We start from the raw sequence: 21,445 nt of genomic DNA, 5'->3' as shown, positions 1-21,445 counted from the left end.
AAAACAGGAGAGCTTTATGGTTGGAGCAGAGCGTTGAAGGAAAACGAGAGGAAACTGTGAGGACCTCCCGGCCTGGTCGGCAGCAAGCCCAGCGCAGGTGCAACGCTGGCCCCCGGGCCCCGGGGGAGAGCCAACGCCGGGAAAGGTGCCAGTGCTGCCTGGCGTCTGCCCCCCATGCCAGAAGGGGCAGGAAGCGGAGCCCACCCATGTGTGGGGGGCTGGGAGAGCGAGTGCAGCGGGCTGGGGGCAAGCAGGAGCCAGGCCAGTGACGAGGACGTACCCCGCCCTGTAAACAGCCTTGCGGCCTCCTGGGCCTCAGTCCCATCCCTGAGAAGCGCTGGGGCCGGCTGCCCGCAGAGCCCCGCCCACAGGCCCCCCTCCCTGCACGGTGGGCCCCACCCTCGCAGCACCCCCTCCCCCCCCACCCGCCAGCGTGGAGTGGGCCCGTCGCCCTCCGGGGCACCCCAGCAGTCGGTCAGCAGTGCCAGGCCTACAGCTCCTCGTAGTCCCCGCCCCCGCGGAGGTGGCTGCCTGGGGCTGCGCCCCCCAGGAAGGCCTCCAGCTCGTCCACCGCCGTCCTCTCCGGGGCCCTGGGCCGCCGCCGCCGCTCCGGCCTGCCCTCCTCCCTGTCCCTGCTCTGACGCTTGCTCCTCTTCCTCGCGGCCTTTTCTTCCTCCTGGGAAGGGGGCACCTCAGGTTGTGGGGGCACCAGGGCCCCACAGTGCCCAGCGGGCCCGTGGGAGGTGGGAAGCAGGGCGCCTACCTCTTTGCTTTTCTTCTTCTTCTTCTTCTTTTCTTTTGTGGGAGGCCTGCCCTCCTTATCTGCAGAGAAAAGACACAGCATGGGCCTGTGACTCCCTGGCTGGCCAGTGGGCAGCGGGGCACATCCTTGTCACTGGTGCAGAGTGGCCAGAAGGTGCACTGCGACACTGCGGCGACCCGTGGGGGACCAGAGCACACACCTGGTGCCAGGGAGACACACCTCCACCCTAGCACGAGCCTGGGGGGGTCCTTCCCTCTCCATCCTGGGGACAAGGAACCTCTGGGACACGTCTCATGTGACCCAGCTGGTCGGCCGAAGCTGGGTTCAAGGGGCTCAGGAAGAGAGGGCGGGGACGGGGGACAGGGACAGGGACAGGGAGCCGTGCAGCTGCCTGGGGCTACACGGCGCCGCGAGTGCTCCACGGGCCCACTGACCATGAAACTCCTCCCTGGGGTGGCAGGACTCCAAGTCCATCCCGCTCGCAGCCACCCTACCAGGCCACCAAATGCCACCTGTGCAGACACTTGGCCAGGTGCCCCCTGCTGCCCATCCTTTCAGCATGGTCCTGGCACGTACCCCGTGACCCACAACCTCCCCAGGCCCCCAGACTACCTTCATCGCTGATCTCCTTGCGGCCCGTTTCCACCGGTCCCAACCCAAAGAGGTCTGAGTCATTCTTCAGTCTGAAGGAGGACACGGGGGGCTTGGGGGGTTGGGGTGGCAGGGCGGGACCCGCATCCTCGTCCGTCCCATCAGAGAGGTCCTCTCGCACTGGGAACTCGTCCTGGAGAAGGAGCAGGCAGGTTGGGCGGCCAGCGCCCTCCCCAGTGCCCTCCAGCATGTGACCTCTGTTGGAAGGAGCCTGCATCTCTCAGGCAGGTGACAGGCCACCTTGAGAGCCCTGGACACCCAACCTGGGGTCAGGGTGCCCAGCAGGGTCCACTGTGATGGCCAGGATGCTGTAGCACCTCCCTGGCATCACACGGCGATCGGAGGCTCCTGCCCCAGGAAGATGTCGCTGGGCACTTTCTCCTTCCTGCCATTCCCACCCAAGACTGTCCCCAGGGCCTCCAGGCCAAGTGGGTGGCACGTCCCCTCCTCACCGCTCTCCGCTGAGGGTCCGAGTCGCTCTCAAAGTCAGGGTCGTCCATGACGAAGGACAGCATCTGGGCGGCGATGGGCCCCTCAGGGTCACTCTCGGAAGAGGCTGCCTGTTCATCCTTCCCCTGCTCACGCCCTCCAGTGGGGTCCTCGGTGGGGGACTTGTGGACACCCGGGCGGCGGGACTCCACCGCCCTGGGAGCCGTGCCCCTGTGTAGCCTCGCGGCCTTTATGGAGGGCCTTGGGGACAAGGAAGAGGTCAGGGAGCTCCCGGCTGTGCCCCTCCCCCAGGTTGGATCCCATCCACATACCGTTTGGTCTCTGGCTCAGGGTGCTTCTGGGGGGCCAGGACAGTGGCCTTGGGGGGCCCTGCCGCCTCCTGTGCTTCCTCCTCACTGGAAGAAGTGACGTTTTCCTTGGGGACGGGGCCTGTGGGCAGCAGCGGCCTGCTGGGTGGCTTGTCTTCAACATCCACATCATCCTGGAAACCTGCCACCAGCGGGTTCCCGCCTGAGGCCTCCCCATCGCTGCAGGGCGGGGGGCAGGGCGGTCAGAGGTCACCGGGAGGTACAGAGAGCCCAGCTGCTCACCCTGCGCTCCAGACCCCTGGCACCACAGACACCAGATGTCCTCTCTGTGCCCAGCATGGGCACTGACTGAGGGGCAGCCCTACCCTTGGCACTCAACGTTAGTGGGAGGACAACGGGGGCCTGTTGCAAGGGTGTTCTAGGTCTTGGGGGCCCCTCTGCAAAGGAGCCCACTGGTCAGTGGGACAGGCCAGCGAGGGGGGCAGGGGGTACGAGGTGGGGGCCCAGGAGAAGGACAGCAGGAAGCCACAGTGGGGCATGCTCTGTTGATGTGGGAAGGGGGCGCCGTCCTGCCTGATGGTGGGGTGCAGGGCGTGGATGGGAGGAGCTCGGGGTGTTTCTGGTACTGGGGAGGAGCCTGGGGCTCCATTCCGCTGCTCTGCATTTCTGGAGGGACCCAGGGATGCGGGGACTAGCAGGTCTGACCTGGCTTCCGCAGGGTATTGGGGAGCACGTGGGGAGGCCCAGGAGCTGGTGAGGGGTGAGCCGCGCAGGCAGGAGGCCCAGCCTGAACTGCCCCGTCTGCCCAACGTCACAGGAGGCCCCGGGGCTTCTGCCAGTGCCCGTGCTCTCATGTGCTTTCAGCCCAAGAAGGTGCTAACAGTGAGTCATGGGCACCAACATGCGGGGGTCAGGCCAGCCTCGCTCTCCCGGCTCTCTCCGGGCTGGGGCTTCGGGGAGCCCTTCCCTCTGAGACACTGCCAATCTGGCGGGGCCCGTCCCCTTGGCTCACCCAGGGCTGGGGGTGCGGGGAAGACGGGGGACCCACCTGGCCTCTGCTCTTACCTGTCACTGTCTTGCAGGACCTTGGCTCCGACTTTCTTCTCGTCGTCCTGGGGGGCTGTGTCATCCAGGAAGCTTCGGTCAAGGCTTTCTTCAGGAACGAAATCCTCCACGTTCTGGACTTTGGCCGGGGCCTCTGCAGCAGGGGCTGGCTCTGGGGACGAGAGAGGCCGCTTCCCACGTGTCCCTCGCCCACCCCCGCCGGGCCCATCCCAGGTGGTATCCATGGGACTAGGCTGTGGGGCTGCCTGCCCAGGAGGAAGGAGGTCGGGCCCCGTCACGGTTTGTAAGCTCAAGGGACCAGTGAGACAAGGCAGTCCACCGCTTGGGCCACCCATACCCCCCTCCCCAAGAGCTGCTCCTGGGGCTCACCTGGGGGCGAAGGGGCTGCTTCGGCCGCCGGCGAGGTCCCAAACAGCCTGGAGATGATGCTGCGCCGCGGGGCAGGGGCTGCAGGGGGCAGTGGGGCCTCTGGGGGGGGTGGGGGGCAGGCCGAGGGGGTGTGGAGGGGCAGCTGCGGGGCTGGCTGGGGCGTGCTGGGGCTGGAGCTCCCTGTGGACACGGCGCTGGGAGGCACCACTGGAGACTGGGAGCCTGAGGACGGGCTCTGCCCGTTGGCTGCCAACGGGGACGCGTGGCCACGGCTGCGCGCCTCCATCATCTCGAGGAAGCTGGGGGGACACAGAGCAGGCAGTGAGCAGTCCGCCTTCCCTGAAGTCTCCTCCTCTGAGATGAGGGTGGCCGTGTCCTGGCCCTCGGGCTCATCGGCCCTCACGCCCGAGCGTCAAGCAGAGGGTCCCACCAGGGAAGGGACTGGCGAGTGCTGACAGGCAGGCTTGGCCCCACACCCACACTCTGGGCTCTCCATCCATCAGCAGGCACAGGACCTGCCACGCCGAGGGCCCCAAAGCCCCAAGACAGGAAGCGGCCCCAACCGGGGGCTCCAAATCAGCAGGGCCCCGGTGACAAGCCCCACTGTCCGTGAGGCGGGCTTTCCGACAGAAGGTGTACAACAAACAGGTGCCCCGTTCGCTGCCCGGGCTCCCTGGGGACCGACCAAGGAGGGGGGCCGGCCACCATGTGCACCCCCAAGTCAGGATTTAGGGGTGGAGTGAGCAGGACAGGCAGGCTGAGGTGGAACCCAGCCCTGGCCTGAGGCTTTGGCTGGTCCCGTGGGTTCAATGTCAAGCCCCCCACGGGGCTGCCTTCCTCCGGCGGCCTGGCCCCGGGCTGGCTGTGGGGCGCACGTGGAGGGCAGGCTCTGGCCGCCATCTCCCCTGGGGGCAAACGCACTGGGCAGTGCTGGGTACCTGAGCTCTGGCTCAGCCAGTCAACCCCAGGAGAAGCTCCACAGCAAGGCGGCTGCCCCCCCAGCGTGGGGCTCACCCTGGGACCAGCCAAGCAGCCTAAATTCCCCCAGAACCACTCTGGCGAGGTCCAGGACCAACACATGGATGTGGCTCCGGGGAGACCCAGAGGCCCTCCTGCGAGTCCCTGTGGGGACAGACCCATGCTGGGGGAGCCGGCGGGCCCAGGACACGAGCGCGGGCAACGGTGGCACTCAGGTGCTTTCTGTGGGAACTAAACAGAACGGAAGCGCCAGGCTTGAGGTATAGTTCAGGGTCCCCCCCTCCTGACACAGCAGGAGCCGTGGGGGCGGCCACCAGAGCCCCTGCGGCGGGTGGCAGCAGGGCTTGCCTGAGGGTTGCTGGTCACCCACACAGCCGTTGTTGGCAGTGTGCTGGGTGGCCAGGAACCTCCCTCCCTCTGCTACCAAGGACCGGAAGGTTCCATTCCTACCGCCCCCCCCCACTCTTCAGCACCACCAGCCTCTCCCAAGGTCAAGGAGCTCTCTGAGGACCTACTCTATAATTGGGGAAATTGACCTCCCGACCATGGCAGCCTGAGTCAGGAAACATGAGGCTAGCCAGTCTCAGCAGGGCCTCGGGCTGACACTTGTCCGGGGTCAGTGGCACCGGCACAGTGACCACCTCTGGCACACAGATGGCTGGCTGGGCCTCGGGGATGCCCATCAGCTTGGAGCCCCTGGGATCTGGTCAGGCCAATTTAAAAAGGCCCCGAGGTGCTCAGTGGGCCCCAGGGAGTACCCGGAGGGGCCGCTGGTCTGCTCCCTGGGAGGGGGGGCCCTCGCACAAGTGCAGTTGCCTGTTCCGGACAAGCCCGCACCCTGCTGACCGTGAGTGACGTGGCTCCCCTTCCCGCACTCCCATCCCCGCCCACCGCCGCATCCAGACTGAAATGACTCAGGTTTCTCGGAGCGACATGATCCGCTCAGGCTGTCACGTCCCACCCTGGAGGGAGGCGCTTGGCGCTGCTGGCTGGTGAGGCCCGAGCTCCAGGCTTCCAGAAGGAAGCTGGCCCTCCCGAAGAGCCCGCGGGCAGTGCTGGCTCGAGGGCCGCCACGGGGCGCACGCACATGTCATAGTTCTGGTCCTCCGTCTCCTGCTGCACCGACAGCTCCTCCAGCGTGGCGTCCACGTCCAGCTGGTTCGTCTCCAGCTGCCGGAGCAGCGTCTCTCGCTAGAGGACGAAGCAGAGACCCCTTCAGCCTTGCATCCCCACCTGGCCAGCCCTCGATGGACGACCCAGCAGCTAGCAGACCACTCCCCCAGCTCAGTGTGGCTCCGAGGACAGGGTCAATGACACGAGCGACGCCCAGAGAGATGGCGCCCCGTCCACACGGGGTGCCCCCAGAAGCCCATACGGCTCTGACGGCCTAACACCAGGCTTCCGCCGTGCCCCTGCACACTCTGAGCTCCGGCACACGCCTTTCCACGGCCATCAGCCACACTTGTGACCCACGAGCTGCTCTGTTTCCTCCGGTGACATGCGGTGCTGACTGCCGGGTACATGAAACACGGGGTGTTTCCCTCAGGATCTGGGTGCCTGTTGCACGTGGATGGGAAGCTCTAGGGATCGGTGAGAGGGACGCATGCAACACGCACGGGTCCCGAGGGCAAGAGCGGGGTGCAGCGGCAGCTGCCACCACCGAGTCTGCCTGTACCGGCCTGCCTTCCAGCTGAAACCACCACCAAGCACCCTGTCTGCGGGGTGCCCATTCCCCTCCAAAGAGAGAAAGCAGGGCAGGGAGACCACCGCGCTCCCCGGCAGGCCTACGCAGCCTGGAGGAGTGGCGGCCACCGGGCCACAGAGGGACCACGCACACAATGCCACGATGTTGCATGCCCACGTTCTGATGTGACGAGAAAGGCGGTCACCTTTGTGGTTTTGCCCCTGAAAGCCCAAGACCTGGTCTCATGTTGGACAAACCCTGGACAGGGCTCCCCGAGACGCTCTCCCGGCCCACAGCAGGCTCAGCCCAGCGCTGCATGTGAGGTGGGGCCAGGCCTGCGAGGGACGCCGGGGGACAGCCCTGCGTCAGCGCGCCAGCACCGCTCCCGTGGTTTGGAGAGCGGCGCCGGGGAAACCTGAGCCTGCCGTCCGGGGAAGCGGAGCGAGGGGCCCCGGGGGCCCCCAGCACCACCTCTCCACCTCCTCTGTACACCCAGACTCATTCCCCAGTGGGCGTGGTCGCCGGGCTCTGCGCCTGCACAGCCGGAGGGGGCAACCTGGTGGGCTCCCCCTGCGGCCACACACCACAGGAGCCCAGGATGCTCCTACAGGGAAGACCAACGGGCCCAAGGGCATGACAGCAGGAGTCGGTGCGGGCCTGAGTCACCCACATGTCCAGGCCTCCAGTTCCTGCCTCGTTGGTCAGAAATGACCCGAAAGGGGCATCTAAGGGATCCCTGGGTTCTGCAGCTGATCTAGGGATCCCTGGGTCTCAGGCTGGCCTGGCAGAGGGGAGGGGACAGAGCGGGCCATCCTGGGGCTGCCAGCACCAGAAGGGCCCCGGAGAACCCCGTGCTGCCCACTCCGCCCGATGCTTACCTGAAGCTGCAGAAACGGGATATTGAAGAATTTGTGAAGATACTTTAGGCCAAAGCTGTTCTTCATGGAGGACTCAGCGTAGCGGAAGTACGAGGAGCCTGGAGGCCTGTTTGCAAAAGGAACACGTGGCTTGAGGCGGAGGCAGCTAGTGGTGGGCAGCAGGGCGCAGTCCCTCCGGGCCAAGGGCCACACCTGGACCAGGCTGCTCCTGATGCCCGCACCTCCCCCACCGCCCCACCCCACCCCCGCCACAGGCTAAAGCCAGCACCCCTGCGGCCCCAGGGCCCACACCCGAGGGTCCAGCAGGCGACACCCCGCCTGGACTTGTGCAGAGGCAGGGGCCTCACTGCATCAGCCCAACCCCCGGCACCCCTGCCAGGTGCCAGGAAGCCAGCCGCCAACACTTGGTTCTGCTGTCCTTGGCCCCAGGTCCTCCTGCTGGACCCTCACTGCCCGCAGCATGGCTCCCAGCCCGGGGGCCACTGGAGCTGGGCAGGCAGGGGTGCATCGCCGGCGTGGGCTGCCCCACCCACCTGTCCAGGTTGTCGATAAAGTCACGCACGTCACCAGGCAGGATGACTCGGTGCTCGCCCATGTCGCGATAGTTCCCCAGCACACACACTGGCACGTGGGTCGGCACCTTGGGAAGCTCCCGCAGGATGTAGTTGAAGGTCCTTAGGAGGCACAGGCAAGGAGAGGCCTCCTTGGTGTCAACCTCAAGACCCACACCCCACTGTGCCACATGGCCTGGGCCCAGGGCCCCGGGTGCGCGGAGCACAAGGGCCGAGTGCCCGCGGCCTCCGGGACAGGCTTGCTTCTGCTCTTTTCTCCCTCCCTGCGGGGGTCCCTGAGGCAAGGGGTCTTGGCACCCTCCCTGTGGGACACCACTGCAGCGCGGGGCTCTGAGGGGGGGCCTTTGCTGAGTCACAGCCTTGCTCTCCAGGCCCGGGCTCCCAGACGGCGCGCGAGGGAGTGAGCGCTCCGCCCCGGAGGCTGTGGCGGGAACCGCAGACTCGCACACCCAGGCGGCAAGTTGGACTGCTGACTCGCACGCCTCCCTGGGAGCGTTAACGAAGGGCTGGGGGTGTCAGCCCTCTGGCCCTGTCTCTACCATTTCTTCTGCCCCACAGGGCCCAGCAGCTCAGGCCTTGTTGTGGCCTGCACTGTCCCCTGCAAATGCCAGCTGACCCACGAGGGCGTCAGTGGCGGCAGCGGGGGGAGGTCAGTGGAGCTGTTCTCCTCCGCCACAGTGTAAACAGAGGGCGCCAACTGCATCGAGTGTGCTGCTGGTCACAGTCCCTGGCCTCTAAGCTCCCTCTGGCCCAGCATCTGAGCACCGGCCAGCGCGGGGACCCAGGTCCGCCCTCGCTTCTCCAGACCGGCGCCTGCTGCTCCTCCGTGCAGCCCCCATGTGCCTCCCAGCGGGCACCCCTGTGCCAGCCTCCTGCCTGTTGGCGAAGGTTGCAGGGCTTCCGTGATGCCGAGGGCCTGCCCGAAACTGCGAGGCCACTAGCAGTGTTTCTAGCAGACTGCATGCAGGAAAAGCCACCTCCAGTCCCCCGGGCGGAAGGGACACTGCGGCGTACCCAGGAGAGACGCCTGGCTACCTCTCGCACGGGCACGTCTGCGCCACCAGGACCGCCCCACCCCGCCCTGTACGTTTCCAGCGCGCCGCCTGCTGCCACCCCGGGGCCTCTCCTGCACGAGCTACCGGGCGCCCCACGACAGGAGGCACCCAGGTGTGCGTCCCTGCGTGCCAGGAGGGCTGCTGGGAGGCCCTGTTGGGTCCCCGTGTGTGAACGTATTCTACACAGAGCCAGCAGTAAGACCCCAGGGCTCGAAGACTGAAGTCTGAGCGTGGAGCATCCCGGGGAAAACCCGGCTGGATCCCACCAGCGACACAGTGCGGCGTCTGACGGCAGGACCGTGTGCGCGACGGGGAACGTGGACTACATCCGCAAGAATCATAAACATTTAAAAACAGTGACAATGGAGTAAAGGCCCCACAGGCCATTTCCACAAAGGCTGCTGCTGTCCGTTCCTCCTCCGGCATTGTGACTTCTGTTCCGGCGGCGCATCTCCGAGGGTCCACAGGGCAGGCCCGACTGTTCCTGGGAAGGCCTGCGGGAAGGCTGGCCCTGGGCTGCCGTCGGGCCGGGGCTGCTGGTGCTCTCCGCCCACAGTCCTCCCTCCCCACCGTGTAGGAGCGGCTCCCCTGCCTTGCTTCTGGGAGGCGGGAGCGCTGGCACCAGGCAGGCCTGGGGAATCGAGTGTCCCCGTCTGCCCTGGGAGACAGCCCTTCACGCGTGTCATGCTGCCCGTGTGACTCCGTGAGGAGAGGCCCCTTGGGAGCTGGCACTGGGCTGCCCCCTCATTCATCCCTGTAGCTTGCTCTGAGTCTTTTGCTGGGATCTTAGCTCTGCGTCCCCTCAGTGAGTCAAAGAATGTCAGAGATGTCTCAGGGAACCCCAAACAAATGGCCACTTGATTTTGCCAAATGTTGCGTGGTACTTTCAGGAAGGGCTATGGGGCTGTGGAAGGCGCGCACCCCCCCCCCCGCCCCTGTGCTGTCCCAGCCCAGCCCGCCCTCCACATGCTCCCCCTCTGTGCTCATGGCCATGCCCGGAGACGGCCAGGCAAGGCTTCCATGTGGCTGAGCTGCTGGTGTGCGTGATGCCCATGGACAGCCTGGAATTATCTGGCACTGGCCCTGACGCCGGTGTCACTACAACCTGCTGGACAGCAGGGGCGGCCGTCTAGGTGGCGCGTCACTATGGGCCTCGAGGGCTATTTCCAGCCGCGCCCCCTTACCACTGCTTGGTGATGTCGAACATCATGACGACGCCGTTACAGTTCTTGTACACATCCAGGAACTCAGCGTCCAGGGCCATCTCGGACTCTGCCTAGGGACGGGACACAACCGGCATGAGACGGTGCTCGGGGCAGGCTGCCACAGCTCTGAGCCCTATCTCCTGGGAAGGCTGGAAAGCACAGTCCAAAAGGTGACGGCTATTTTCATTTTGGCAAAAAGGACGTGAAGGAGATCATCGAGAGCCGGGGTCAGAAAAATGAGCCTAGAAGGGTCTGCAGTAGTAAAGAGCCCAGGCTCAGGGCTGCAGCAACCCCGCCCCTGACTTGGGGTTTTCTCCACCAGCCTACAGCACCCTTGTGAGCCTCAGGAGGGACAGGTGCGCTGGGGCAGCCACCACCCCACTGCAATATGCGCATCCAGACCCGGGGAAGACGCGGGCAGGGAACCTTCTAGAGCACACAGACAGGTGTGGCTGCAATGTGGTGGCGGTAGCACGGTGTCCCAGAAACGGCCAGACAGACCTGGACCAGGCAGTCACCCAACTTTCCTGCCCTAAAGGGAAGCAAGGAGGCTGCCCACCACCCCGAGACTGTCTACGGCCAGGAGGACCCAGACAGCAGGGTCCTCGGAAAACAATGGGAAAGCTCCCCTGGAATGGAAGGGGTGCCCACCCGCCTCAGACTTCGTGTTGGGGTGGCGGCTGCCGGCAGAGCTCATTCAGAGCCACACTCGTGCCCGTGTGCTTGGGGCTGCAGAACCGGCCCGTGCACCTAAACACCTCTCAGGTGAAACTCGTCACGGGGCCTGGCAGGTGTCCCCACCAACAGCTCAGGCAAGCCCAGCCATCCCAAAATACACCTGTGGGCAACACAGGGCCCCCCCCCCCATGAGGAGTGGGGCCAGCTGGTCCAACTAGAGTCCCAGGACGGTCCCAACCCTCACCTGGAATGGTGGGCCCCATGGGGGCAGGGGACGCAGCTTACCCACCTCCTGGGGGTCGTTCTCCACCTTCAAGCCATCCCCTCGCCTCCTGGACTTCCCTTGTTAGAAGACAGATGACAGTTATGGGGGGAATCGTAGCCCCAGGGGGAACACTTCTCCCCACTGTCCCACTCCCAGCTCCAGCAGGCACCATACTCATCTGATGGGCGCCCCAGTCACACAGCTGGTGCTGGAGCAACCCTGCTGGTGGAGGAAGGGGCCACAGCCCCACCGAGACCCCCAGAGAGAGGCCCTGACCGGTTCCAACAGCTCGGCCTAAACCGGAAGGTGCCCAGCAGGGCTCAGCGGGGTGCTCAGCGAACTGGCCCTGATTCAAACTCGGGCACTTCCTTCCCTCGCCGGCACAGGCTAGCCCAGCCCAGTCTCCCAGGTGCCGCCTGTGGGGCCACAGAGGCTCCCTGGGCTGGGCTGAGGCCCTGGGCAGCTCTAGCGGCTCCTGAGGATAAAGGGCTCCAAACCCTGCGCTCCCTGCCCTTGAGCTCTGAGGTGTTTCCAAGCGGGGAGGAAGGACTGTCTGTCACCCTGGGAATTCCAGGGTCCCTCAGTCTGAGGAACGGCCTGACCCTCTCAGCCCTTTGGGGCCGTCCCAGGTCAGCAGCCCCCGGGAGGACGCCTGCTCCGGGGCCATAGGGCCTCCAGTGCCACCCACCGTCTCGGGGGGCTACCGCTGCCTGGGTGACGCGAGGCTGCTCCCAGGGCCCTCTCCACAAGCAGGATCTCAAGACTCGCCGGGCCTTGCCTCTGTGCCCCCTTTCCCACTGTCCACCAGGACCTCAGCCACAGCTGCCACCAACTCTCAAAGACGCCCTCTGCTGCTGTGCGTGGCGCTCAGACCCTGCCCAGCAGGTGAGTGGCTGGAGCGGGGCAGAGGGGGCTTTTCTGTCTCACCGGAGGGGACTAGGCGGCTCGCTATGTGCCCACACACAAGCCTGGGACCTTCTGCTGCGGTGCCGCCCTGTCCCCAGCCCTCTCCGCGCCTCCGTGGGACGCCGTGCGCTGCCAGGCCAAGGGGTCCCAGCCCCTGCTGTCCCTGCACGTGGCATGCGGGCTTTGTGCTTCCACAGGCACGGAGCGGGCGCACCACTACCCGTGCGGTGAGCTGCATCTCCGCTGTCCTGCAGGACGCTTCCCAGCAGTGACGACGGCACATGCTCACCGGAAGGCGCCCTGGCCCCCGGTATGGACTCCACTCTGGAAACCTGCATCCCGCCCCAACTGATGGAGCTGAGGCCGGGAAGGGGGCGGGCAGTGCTTCGGGAGGGGGGCGCCCGGGGCAGGGAGGCTTCCCCTCAAACCGCAACGGTAACCAGGCCGCAGAGCGCTGCGTGCACACCCGCCGCGGGCCCGGGTCTGGAGCACGAGGCCCCCACAGGCCCCCACGGGCTGAAGGCGTCCCGGTGGCAGCAGCTCCATCAGTCCTAGGAACCTAAACCCGCCTCCCAAGAACACAGGGAGGGCAGGGGGTGGGCACATTCTGCACCAGCAACCACCGTCTCCGCAGCTACGGTAAGCCTCCCAGGTCAGAGGTCAGAGGTCGGAGGTCAGAGCATGCTCAGCAGCACAGGGGGCCACACGGCGCACTGGGGAGGAACACGGGCTCAAGGCCCGAGAGTGAAGAGGGAGTAAGAGGGGCCAAGGGGGGCCGTGTGCCCCTCACCGCCAGGCGCACATGGGCCCGGCCCAGAGGCCCAGGGCTTCCCTGTGGGAGCGGAGACACCGCAGCCTGAGCGGAGCAGTCCGCGGGGCGTGCGGCCCCCGGGGGTGGGGGGCGGCTTTGGAAGCCAACAAGCTGGTCCTCAGCTCCGGGCTGGGGGGGGGGGTGGGCTCCCAGCGGTGCCCGGTCCTCGCCCTTCTGCCATGTGCCGCCTCTGTGGGTGAAACAAGACGCTCCTGAGCGGCAAAGGCTGCGGTGCTGACGGCTCGCTACTGAGTGCCCACCCCGGCCAGCCTGGATGCAGGAGGGAGCGGCTCCCAGGCCGAGCTCTGGCCGCCCCTCGCTGCTCTGGCGAGCGGCCCTTCTGGCCGCACACTCGGCGTCCACAGCCAGTGTGATGGGAACGCAGAGACCTGCGTGCTGGAGACGCCAGGACGCGCACCAACAGAGTGGCCACACTCGGGGGTGGCAGCAAGGAGGGCTTCTGCTCCCAGACGGAAGAAAGCATCGGGAAAAAGCACTCATGACGCAGACGATGACGCAGACGGGATTTACCTTTGTCAACGACGTCCCAGACTTCAACCTTCACGATATCGTCAGTGGCTAAAATAGGGAGAGACATGAAGATTAGTGTCCAACGTGACCTCTGGCCTTCTGGTCACACCTGGGCTCTTAGGGGCTGTCCAGGTGTTGCTGTGTGGTTCCGCTCTTCCAGCGTGGGTCCCCCACCAGGAGACCTCAGGCTCCTCCCTCAGCACCTTGGCCAAGGACACCCCGCTCCCACCGTGGCCTTCACATCAGCCGTAGCCTCCCTCCCCGGAGGGCAACAAGGAGCCTTCCTGTGTTAGGCTTCTGCTCAGGCTGCACTGAACAGCCCTGGCCTGTCCGCAGCTGACAGTCTCCCAGTCTCCTGCAGGTGTTTCTGGGGTGAGCTCGTCCCCAGCCAGGTCCAGCAGCGAGGGTCACCTCTGCAGGGGCGCCTGGGGAGCAAGCTCGGGGTGCGGGGACAGGCCTCAGGGGGCCTGACTGTGCTCTGGCCTGACTCTTATCCAGTGACCAGCCTCAACTTTGTTCACAGGATGTCAGCCTCTCTAGCCGGCTGCCCAGCACTGAGTTTCCACCGAAGCCTCTGGTGCAGCCAGCTGGGCACAGGCCACTGCTGGGAGGCGGGTACTCTCGCAGGCCGTCAGGACAGAACCACTGGTCTTTTCGAGCTCTGCTCACTCTTCACAGGGAGGAGACTCTTAGCCCCTCCTTGGCGGGTCTCTGCCTGGGACGGATGCCAGGACCCAGGGAGCAGACCCTGTAAACAGCCCGTCTGGGCCCAGGGCATGTGCCACAGCTCCTGGTGGTGGGCCCAAGTGCGAGGACAGTGGGCTCACCTCTCCATCCCCATGATTCTGCGGGGACAGGTGGAGAACCGCCACACACCTGTCCCCAAGCTGAGGGCACAAAAGCACGCTGCCACTATCCCAACTGGCAAGGGTGCGGGGGGAGCTGCCCTAAGGCTCTGCCAGCCCCCGCTGGTGAGCTGGGGTGATGCTGGCCTGCGCAGCTGTCCTGGGATGGGGCTGGGCCATCACTCAGTGGGAGTCACAACTTCTACAGGCCCATGTGTCCTGTTCACAACTACATCTTTTTGTCGGTAAGAAGGATGTTTGAAATGGCTCAAAGGACTTTTACTTTCATGGTTTCTGAACATACAAAGCAACTGTCTGCTGCCCATGGGGCTGCAGGACGGGTACATTTTGTCCATCAGGCGATCTTGCAGAGGGAAAGCCTGCGGCTCAAAGGGACTGAGGGGTCCCTCCTGCTGGTGGAGCACGTGTGGGCCCAGTGCCGGTGGCAGCAGGGAGCACCCGCCTACGGCTCCCCCAGATGTCTCCCGTGCTAAACCTGAACTCTGTGCCCTCCGGTGGTCTCTGGAATTGAGAGGGGGTCTTTGCCACAGCTCCCGCCGTGGAGGACCCTCCCTCGCCACCTTGTCTGCCCGTGGAGGGGGGGTTCAGGGCAACCCAGGAGGAGCTCTAGCGAGTGCCCCCATCATAGCGCCTCTGAGCTTAAGGAGGCTCCCTCACGCCTACAGGGTTTCCCTGATGACACCACAGCCGGGGACACCGGGGCAGGGTCTCTGCGGGAGGATCCAGGAGAGCCCCCCCACAGCCCGCCCCGCACGGGGGCACCGTGCCTGTGCCCCAGCCCCGCCTCTCGCCCACCCCCCGCCAGCCGCCCGAGGCCGGCCCTCACTTTTGTAGCTCCAGTGGATGCTGGTGACCCGGATCTCCTGCGTGGGGATGTACTCCTCCACAAAGCTCTTGCCCTGAAGCCGGTGCCACAGCGCGGTCTTGCCCGTGTTCCTGTCCCCGCGGATCACGATCTTCACTGAGGGCACAGGACAGATCAGGGAAGCAGATCAGACCCGCAGAGAACTCGAACTCCAGCAAGGGAGCCGCACGCCACACACGCTTGCTTCTGCACGGAGCGTGGCCTACGTGGCCCGCGAGCAGGGAAGAGCAGGGCCCTAGGGCTGAGCTGCTGGGAGACACCCAAGGGGTCGCGGGCCCAGCCCGGGGCCTCGGCTCTCCCTCCCTGCTCTGCAGAGGGGGGCCCCGAAGGCATCTCCCCCAGGCTGTGGGGTGACGGAGCCACAGCCCACTCAGACTTTGCACCGGCAGGAAAGTGGTCTCCCCTAGAGCCGGACGTCCCGTGCACTCCTGACTCCCGGGGCCAGGGTCAGGCTGCTGGAGGGGCTGGGGGGCAGCCGACGTTCTCCTTAGGCGGCTCCCCAGATTTCTGTAGCTTGCTCCTAACCTACTTTCGCACAGCCCTGGTATTTTTAGCACAGTTCTGCAGAGTGCCACCATTTTCAAGGCCACACAAGTGGGGTTAGATCACAAAGGAGAATTCGGTTTTACTTGCTGCACACGTATTTATGGAGTGGCCTGGGAGCGGGGTGCGCACGCCCAGCGGTGACCGAGCCCACAGGCAGCCGAGTGCGTGGACTCTGGGCAGGCGGGGGCCCAATCCCGCAGCACTGTGCAGGGGTGCGGTCCTCCTGCCACCTCTGAGACGGCGTGGCATTTAGTGTAAGAGTGCCACGGTCCGGCTTGTTCCAGAAAGACGAAGAGCAGTCAGGGATGCCATGGAGAGCCGCCGGGCAGGGGGGCAGGGGCGAGAATGGGAGCAGCGCTGATGCCCACGGTGACGGACCGGACCCCCGCGGAAGGTTCTGGCTCGAGAAGACGTGTGGATGGGCAGCCTGAGGGACGGGCTGCCAGGTTCCTGGACCGCCTGGAGCAGCCCTGTGGACGGGGGACGGTGTTTCACGCCCTGGGGCTGGGAGAGGACACTGCGGAGCTGCCCTAGAGCCCTGCCTGGCCCCCCGGCCATCTGGCTTTTCCCTCCCCGCACCCCCAAGTGCTCCAAAGCCCCCCTGTTCTCGAACACTCAGTACTCTCCCCGTGAGACTACTGGCATCAACCTCCTCAGCCCGGCCCGCGCTCCCTGAGGCCCAGCTTCGGGCCGTGCTTCGGGTCTTCGGGCCGGGCACTCGGAACCTCTCGGGTCAGACCTCGGGGCTGCCCCTCCTCCGCCCGCTCTGTCCTGTCTGCACACAGAACACACCCGGCCACGGCCCTCGAGGTCCGGGCAGTCTAGACTCGATTCCGGCCAGAAGCCAGACACCTAGGAGAACCCGGGAGACGGGCCGGGACGTGACACGCCTGTGCTATAAGCACAGCTGTGGGGAGGTCCCGGGTCCCTGGCGGGAGCCCGAACCCCCTGCGGGAAGCATGCCGGTCTAGGGGAGTCCCCTGACGCCGGGGCCTCTGCCCCTCATTCAGTGAGGATGAGGGGGACAGACCACGTGCAGCTGACCCCCAGGGGGTGGCAGGCTCCTGCCCCCAAGACGACCCCCGCCAGGCTGAGGGCAGGACAAAGCAGCAGCCCCCGGGCCTTCCTGGGAGCGGTAGGAGCCGCGCCCCGTGCTCTCCGCGGACCGCCCGCGGACCGCCCGGCACAGCGCCGCGCTCTGGCCTCACGGCTGCAGGTTCTTACCTTTCCTGCGCTGTCTGGAGCCGGTTCCTTGTCAAATCTGCCCTTTTGTATAAATTCCTGCTTTTATTTTCAGGCCTCTTTTCTCTCTCGGACATATCATGCATACTGACCACTTCCACCGAGGCAGCGTCCACACATGACGCGAGCCTCCAGCCTCCGGCGTGCGACACGCTCATCTGTTTATACACACCCTCGGAGGGCCCGGCCCTAAGGGCGGCCACCATCTGCCCCTGCTCGAAGCTGTCACGGTGTTTCAGACCGTGTACCAACGTGACGTTCTGTGAAACCTGACGTCCTCAGAGGCCAAGGTCTGATGTTTGCTGGGCGCTTCCTGATCTTCTGCCGGCAGCTCGTTGTTTCTTGGAACTTTATCTCCGGGGCCCCTTTAAGGTCTGGGTTGAAGCCACGTTCATCAAGAGGCCTCTGCCTGTCATCTGGAACACGAACAACCCGGCTCTGCCAGTGGGCACGTGACCCTTGATTTCAGAGTGGGGGGTTCGAGCCCCACGTTCCGTGTGGAGATTACTTAAAAATAAAACCTTAGGGTTCCCCCTCTCTCTCTGCCTGCTTCTCTGCCTACTTGTGATCTCTCTCTGTCAAATAAATACATAATTTAAAAAAACAAAACAAAACAAAACAAAACCTTAGGGGCGCCTGGTGCCTCAGTTGTTAAGCGCCTGCCTTTGGCTCAGGTCTTGATCCCAGGGTCCTGGGACCGAGCCCCATGTCGGGCTCCCTGCTCGGCGGGAAGCCTGCTTCTCCCTCTCCCATTCTCCCTGCTTGTGTTCCCTCTCGCTGTGTCTCTGTCAAATAAAGAAATAAAATCTTTAAAAAATAAATAAATAAAAATAAATCCGAACCTCTTCTCGTTTTCTGTAAATCATGAATGGGTGTTGAATTTTATCAGATCTGTTTCTTGGACCCATTGAGGTTATAATGCTGCTTCTCCTTTAATCCACGGTAAAGCATAGACTTTACCATCTCTCCTAACCCTGGCATTCTTGGGGAGTCCTCCTTGGTCTCAGTGCAATGATTTGTTATTAATATTCTGATGCTTTTCCAGTGCTCATTTCCTGACCTCTCACTAGGTTCTTAGGTCTGGGCTCACGGACAGAACTGGATGGCTACCCTGGTTCTTGTGTTTTCTTCCTCTGTCTGGCACCAGAGTTTACCACGTGCAGGAAGCAAGCTGAGCACCCTTGCTTCCCCGCTGTCTCAGCTAGAGTGATGCCTGGCTCTCTGAGCACTGTTTGTTTGTTCCTTCGTTGGGGGGGGGGGCAGTGCAGAGGGAGGATGAGAGAGAGAATCTCAAGCAGACTCCGCACTGAGCACAGGGCCCCGCATGGGGCTCGATCTCACCACCTGAGCCAAAATCACAAGTCAGACGTTCAACCGACTGAGCAACCCAGGCGCCCCGATGTTCTGAAAATGTCTAATGATGTGTCTAGCTATGCATGTTTTTAACAACTCTGGACATGGACTTCTCGGGAGTTTCACGTATTTCATGAATTCTGGAACATCCTCAGTCTTCATTCCCTCCAATACTGCTTCTTCCCCATTCTTGCCATTCTGGCTGAAAGCCCCGCCAGGTGTGTGTTGGAATCTGTCATTTCTGGGCTTGCACGTCTCTCTTCCAGCACCAACTCTTTCCTTAGTCTGGTTATTATGCTGCCTCACCTGTTTGCTGACTTTGATTTTCATGACCATGGTTTTCATTCCTAGAGGTTCTCTTTGGTTCTTTTTCAAACATGACTTGTCTGTTCACAGAATCTTGATATAATCTTAAAGCTATTTCCTTCTTACCCTGGAAAAGCTCTCTTATCCTGAAATCAACCTTTCAAAAGGTTTCTTAGTGAAGGAGTGCTTAAGTCTGTTTTTATTTTTTTTATTATTTATTTATTTTTTTAAAGATTTTATTTATTTGCCAGAGAGAGAGAGAGAGAGAGCGTGTACACACAAGCAGGCAGAGAGGCAGGCAGAGGCAGCGAGAGAAGCAGGCTCCCTGCCGAGCAAGGAACGCGATGCGGGACTCGATCCCAGGACCCTGGGATCAAGACCTGAGCCGAAGGCAGCAGCTTAACCAACTGAGCCACCCAGGCGTCCCTTAAGTCTGTTTTCAAATTCTAGTGCTGAGAGCCACCTGGCCAGGACTCTGGCTGTCCCAGTGTCTGGAGGCTTTCTCTGTGAGTGAGGAAAGCTGGCCTGAGCAAGGGCACTCCTGACCAGTTCCATTAGGGCTGGTACTTCCTCACTTGGGAAGCTGCCCCAGTTAAGGCTTCTTCACCAAACAGGGTGAAGAAATTGTGTCCAGTGATGGTAGAAAGGACAGACCAGGTCAGGTAACACTCTTCCACTTTGAATGCAAGTAACTTTCAAACTAGAACTATGGTCCAGGGCTCCACTCAGATTTTGATTCTAAATTTGATGTGTATGCTGGGCTCCTGCATGTGACCTGAGCACTTCTCAGTATCAGAGCCATTTAAAAGGAGACGACTTGTCTGCCCCAAGACAACAAGGATCTGTAAGAAACAGCATCCACACTTGGACAGCATCAGCTCTTTCCTACAAAAATCCTGCATCTGTAGTCCTCAGGTTGCTGGTTTGTTTCTCCTAAGTAAGCTATTTTGGAAAATAAAGTCTATCAGAAAGTTTCAAAGCTGCATATTGTCCAACTACAGAGACACCCTCCCTCTAATGTAACTTCTCTCCATCGCAACCCCCTTCCGGGAGTCCTAGGGAATCACAGCCTGTCCCCCTAGCTATCGGAGACTGGGTTTACTTCTCTGGGATAAGTCTACGGCGCACCCCCCACCCTTCTTTGACCACCCAAGGCTAGGCAATGTGCCTCTCGGGGAGTGCTTTCCAGAAGGTGAAAAATTCAGTTTCCAGCTCTGATTCCACAAGACTAGGATCAAGTTTAAAGCAATAAAGTTTAAAAGTAATAAAAGTGAATGAGGGACTCCAAACGTAGATCCTACAGGTTTGTACACGAGTATTTTGACTTGCCATTCTCTTCTCTGAATGTGAGAGAAATACACGCAAAACTGTGAGGCAAATACAACTAAAACGACCTCTCTTCTAAACCAGCACAGAGATCCTCCTAATTAGTTTCTTCGTGTTGTGCATTACTGACTAAATAGGTCACCGCAGGGACCAAAAGCTCCCCTTAAAGTAGCAAAGGGAAGGGCAGGGAGGAGTCCAAAATCTTGTAGCAACGTATGAAAATACTTGAAAGGGAACAATTTAAACGGGAGAACACCATAAAAGGCTTTTAAATAACGCTAGGAAAGGACAGCGAGAAGGAAAAACTTAAAAGAGGTCAAGAGAACGGTTAGCGTCCAGGAGCTACACAGTCTGCATAATTTATGACAGGCCTGGAAACGTCCTGGGCTCCGAGGGCAGCTGAAAATAACTGCTCCCTCCCTCAGGGGAAGAAAAGTCTCCTACAATAAGTAAGAGTCCTCCTGCCTTCTGGAGCTTTTTCCAAATATATCCCCTACAAATGCTCCTAAAACAAGGGAGGGGGTGGGGCAGGCATATGTGGCGCAGATGACATTCCCTTCAAACCGAACAGGAAGTCTACGAGGAAAAATCCCAACGCTCAAACCACCAGGGCCGGCTGGATCTCGGGGCTCCTGGGCAGGCTGTCACGTGGTTCTCCGACGGGGAGCCCCCCCACCCCCTCAAGCGTCCCAGACCACAGAGCTCTCCCCACGTTATGTAAGAATCGCCGTTAGGCGAGGTTATCCGGGCCAATCAGGGCCCCGCAGAGCGCACCAGGAACCGCCTGGACGCACCGCACCGTGCAAACGAAGCGCACGGATTGCTCACCGCGCCACTGCTCCTCGGGAGTGACCCCTAGGTCCGAGGGGAACGCCGCGGCCCGAGGCGCCGGCCCTCCACCCCTGGGGTCCTCCAGGACCTCGTCTCCCGCCCGGCATCAACTCCCGACCCCAAGGGAAGGCCCCTAGAGTGCCCGCCACAGGTAAGGGCGCAGCAGATCTTCACCACAGACGAACAGGACCTGCCACAGCCACCCGCAGACCGCGAGGCCCCGGGGGCGCGACACGGCCCCCCGTGCTTCCGGGTCCGGGCCGCGACCTGGTCTCCGCCAAGTCCCAGTCGCCGAGCCCGGGCCTGCGGACCCCGGGGGGCAGCGCCCTCCTCCGCCCGAGCCCTCGGACCCCGCTTTCCACGTCCCCCCGGCAGGAAGCCCGCGCGCCGGCCTGCACTCACTGTTGTACTGCACGCCTTTGGCGAAGCGCCTCTGCAGCGCCTGGTTCATGGACTGCAGCCCGGCGGGGATATTCTTGTCGCGGCCCGGAGCCTGCTCCGACCCCACCAGCTTCTTGAGCGCGGAAAACATCTTCCCGCTCCCACGTTCGAGCCCGGCGCGGCCCGCGAGCTCAGCGGCGGCAGCGGCGGCGGCGGCGGCGGCGGCCCGGCGCGGATCGCACCATGTCCTGGGTCCCGGCGGCCGGGCGCCTGCCTCGAGGGCGCCTCAGGGGCTCAGCCGCGGCGGTTCCGCTCCGGCCCCAGCGACCCCCGGCGCGGCCACCCTTTGCCTGTCAGAACCGCCATCTTGGCGCTGGCTCGACGAGGCGCGCGGCTACGGGGCGCCGCGAGGGCCAAGAGGGCGCGCGCATGCGCGGTGACACGCGAGTGGGGCGCACTTGGCGCTAAGGAGCGCGGCGAGAGCCCTGGCCGGGCGGCGGCGCGAGGGCGCGCGCATGCGCGGGAGGGCGCGGGAGGGCGCGGGCGGCGGTGGGCGCGGA

The 21,445-nt window shown here is 63.3% G+C and overlaps 1 protein-coding gene across 1 annotated transcript; it reads right to left on the bottom strand.

The window, feature by feature from the left end:
• Positions 1-21,270, bottom strand: RABL6 (RAB, member RAS oncogene family like 6). The gene is made up of 15 exons (XM_080820844.1): positions 20,907-21,270; positions 14,862-14,996; positions 13,170-13,217; positions 10,946-10,998; positions 9,958-10,049; positions 7,680-7,820; positions 7,147-7,252; positions 5,672-5,775; positions 3,607-3,905; positions 3,238-3,388; positions 2,176-2,391; positions 1,867-2,104; positions 1,376-1,547; positions 764-822; positions 1-676 (listed from the first exon to the last, which is right to left on the bottom strand). The coding sequence occupies exons 1-15, from the start codon at positions 21,034-21,036 to the stop codon at positions 491-493; spliced, it is 2,130 nt and encodes a 709-aa protein (XP_080676970.1). The 5' UTR covers positions 21,037-21,270; the 3' UTR covers positions 1-490.
• Positions 21,271-21,445: the final 175 nt, after the last annotated feature.

The sequence above is a fragment of the Martes martes genome (assembly GCF_963455335.1).
Source record: "Martes martes genome assembly, chromosome: 12".
NCBI classification, from domain to species: domain Eukaryota; kingdom Metazoa; phylum Chordata; class Mammalia; order Carnivora; family Mustelidae; genus Martes; species Martes martes.
The sequence above is the reverse complement of the archived record's forward strand: the minus strand, read 5'-3'. Positions and strand labels throughout refer to the sequence as shown.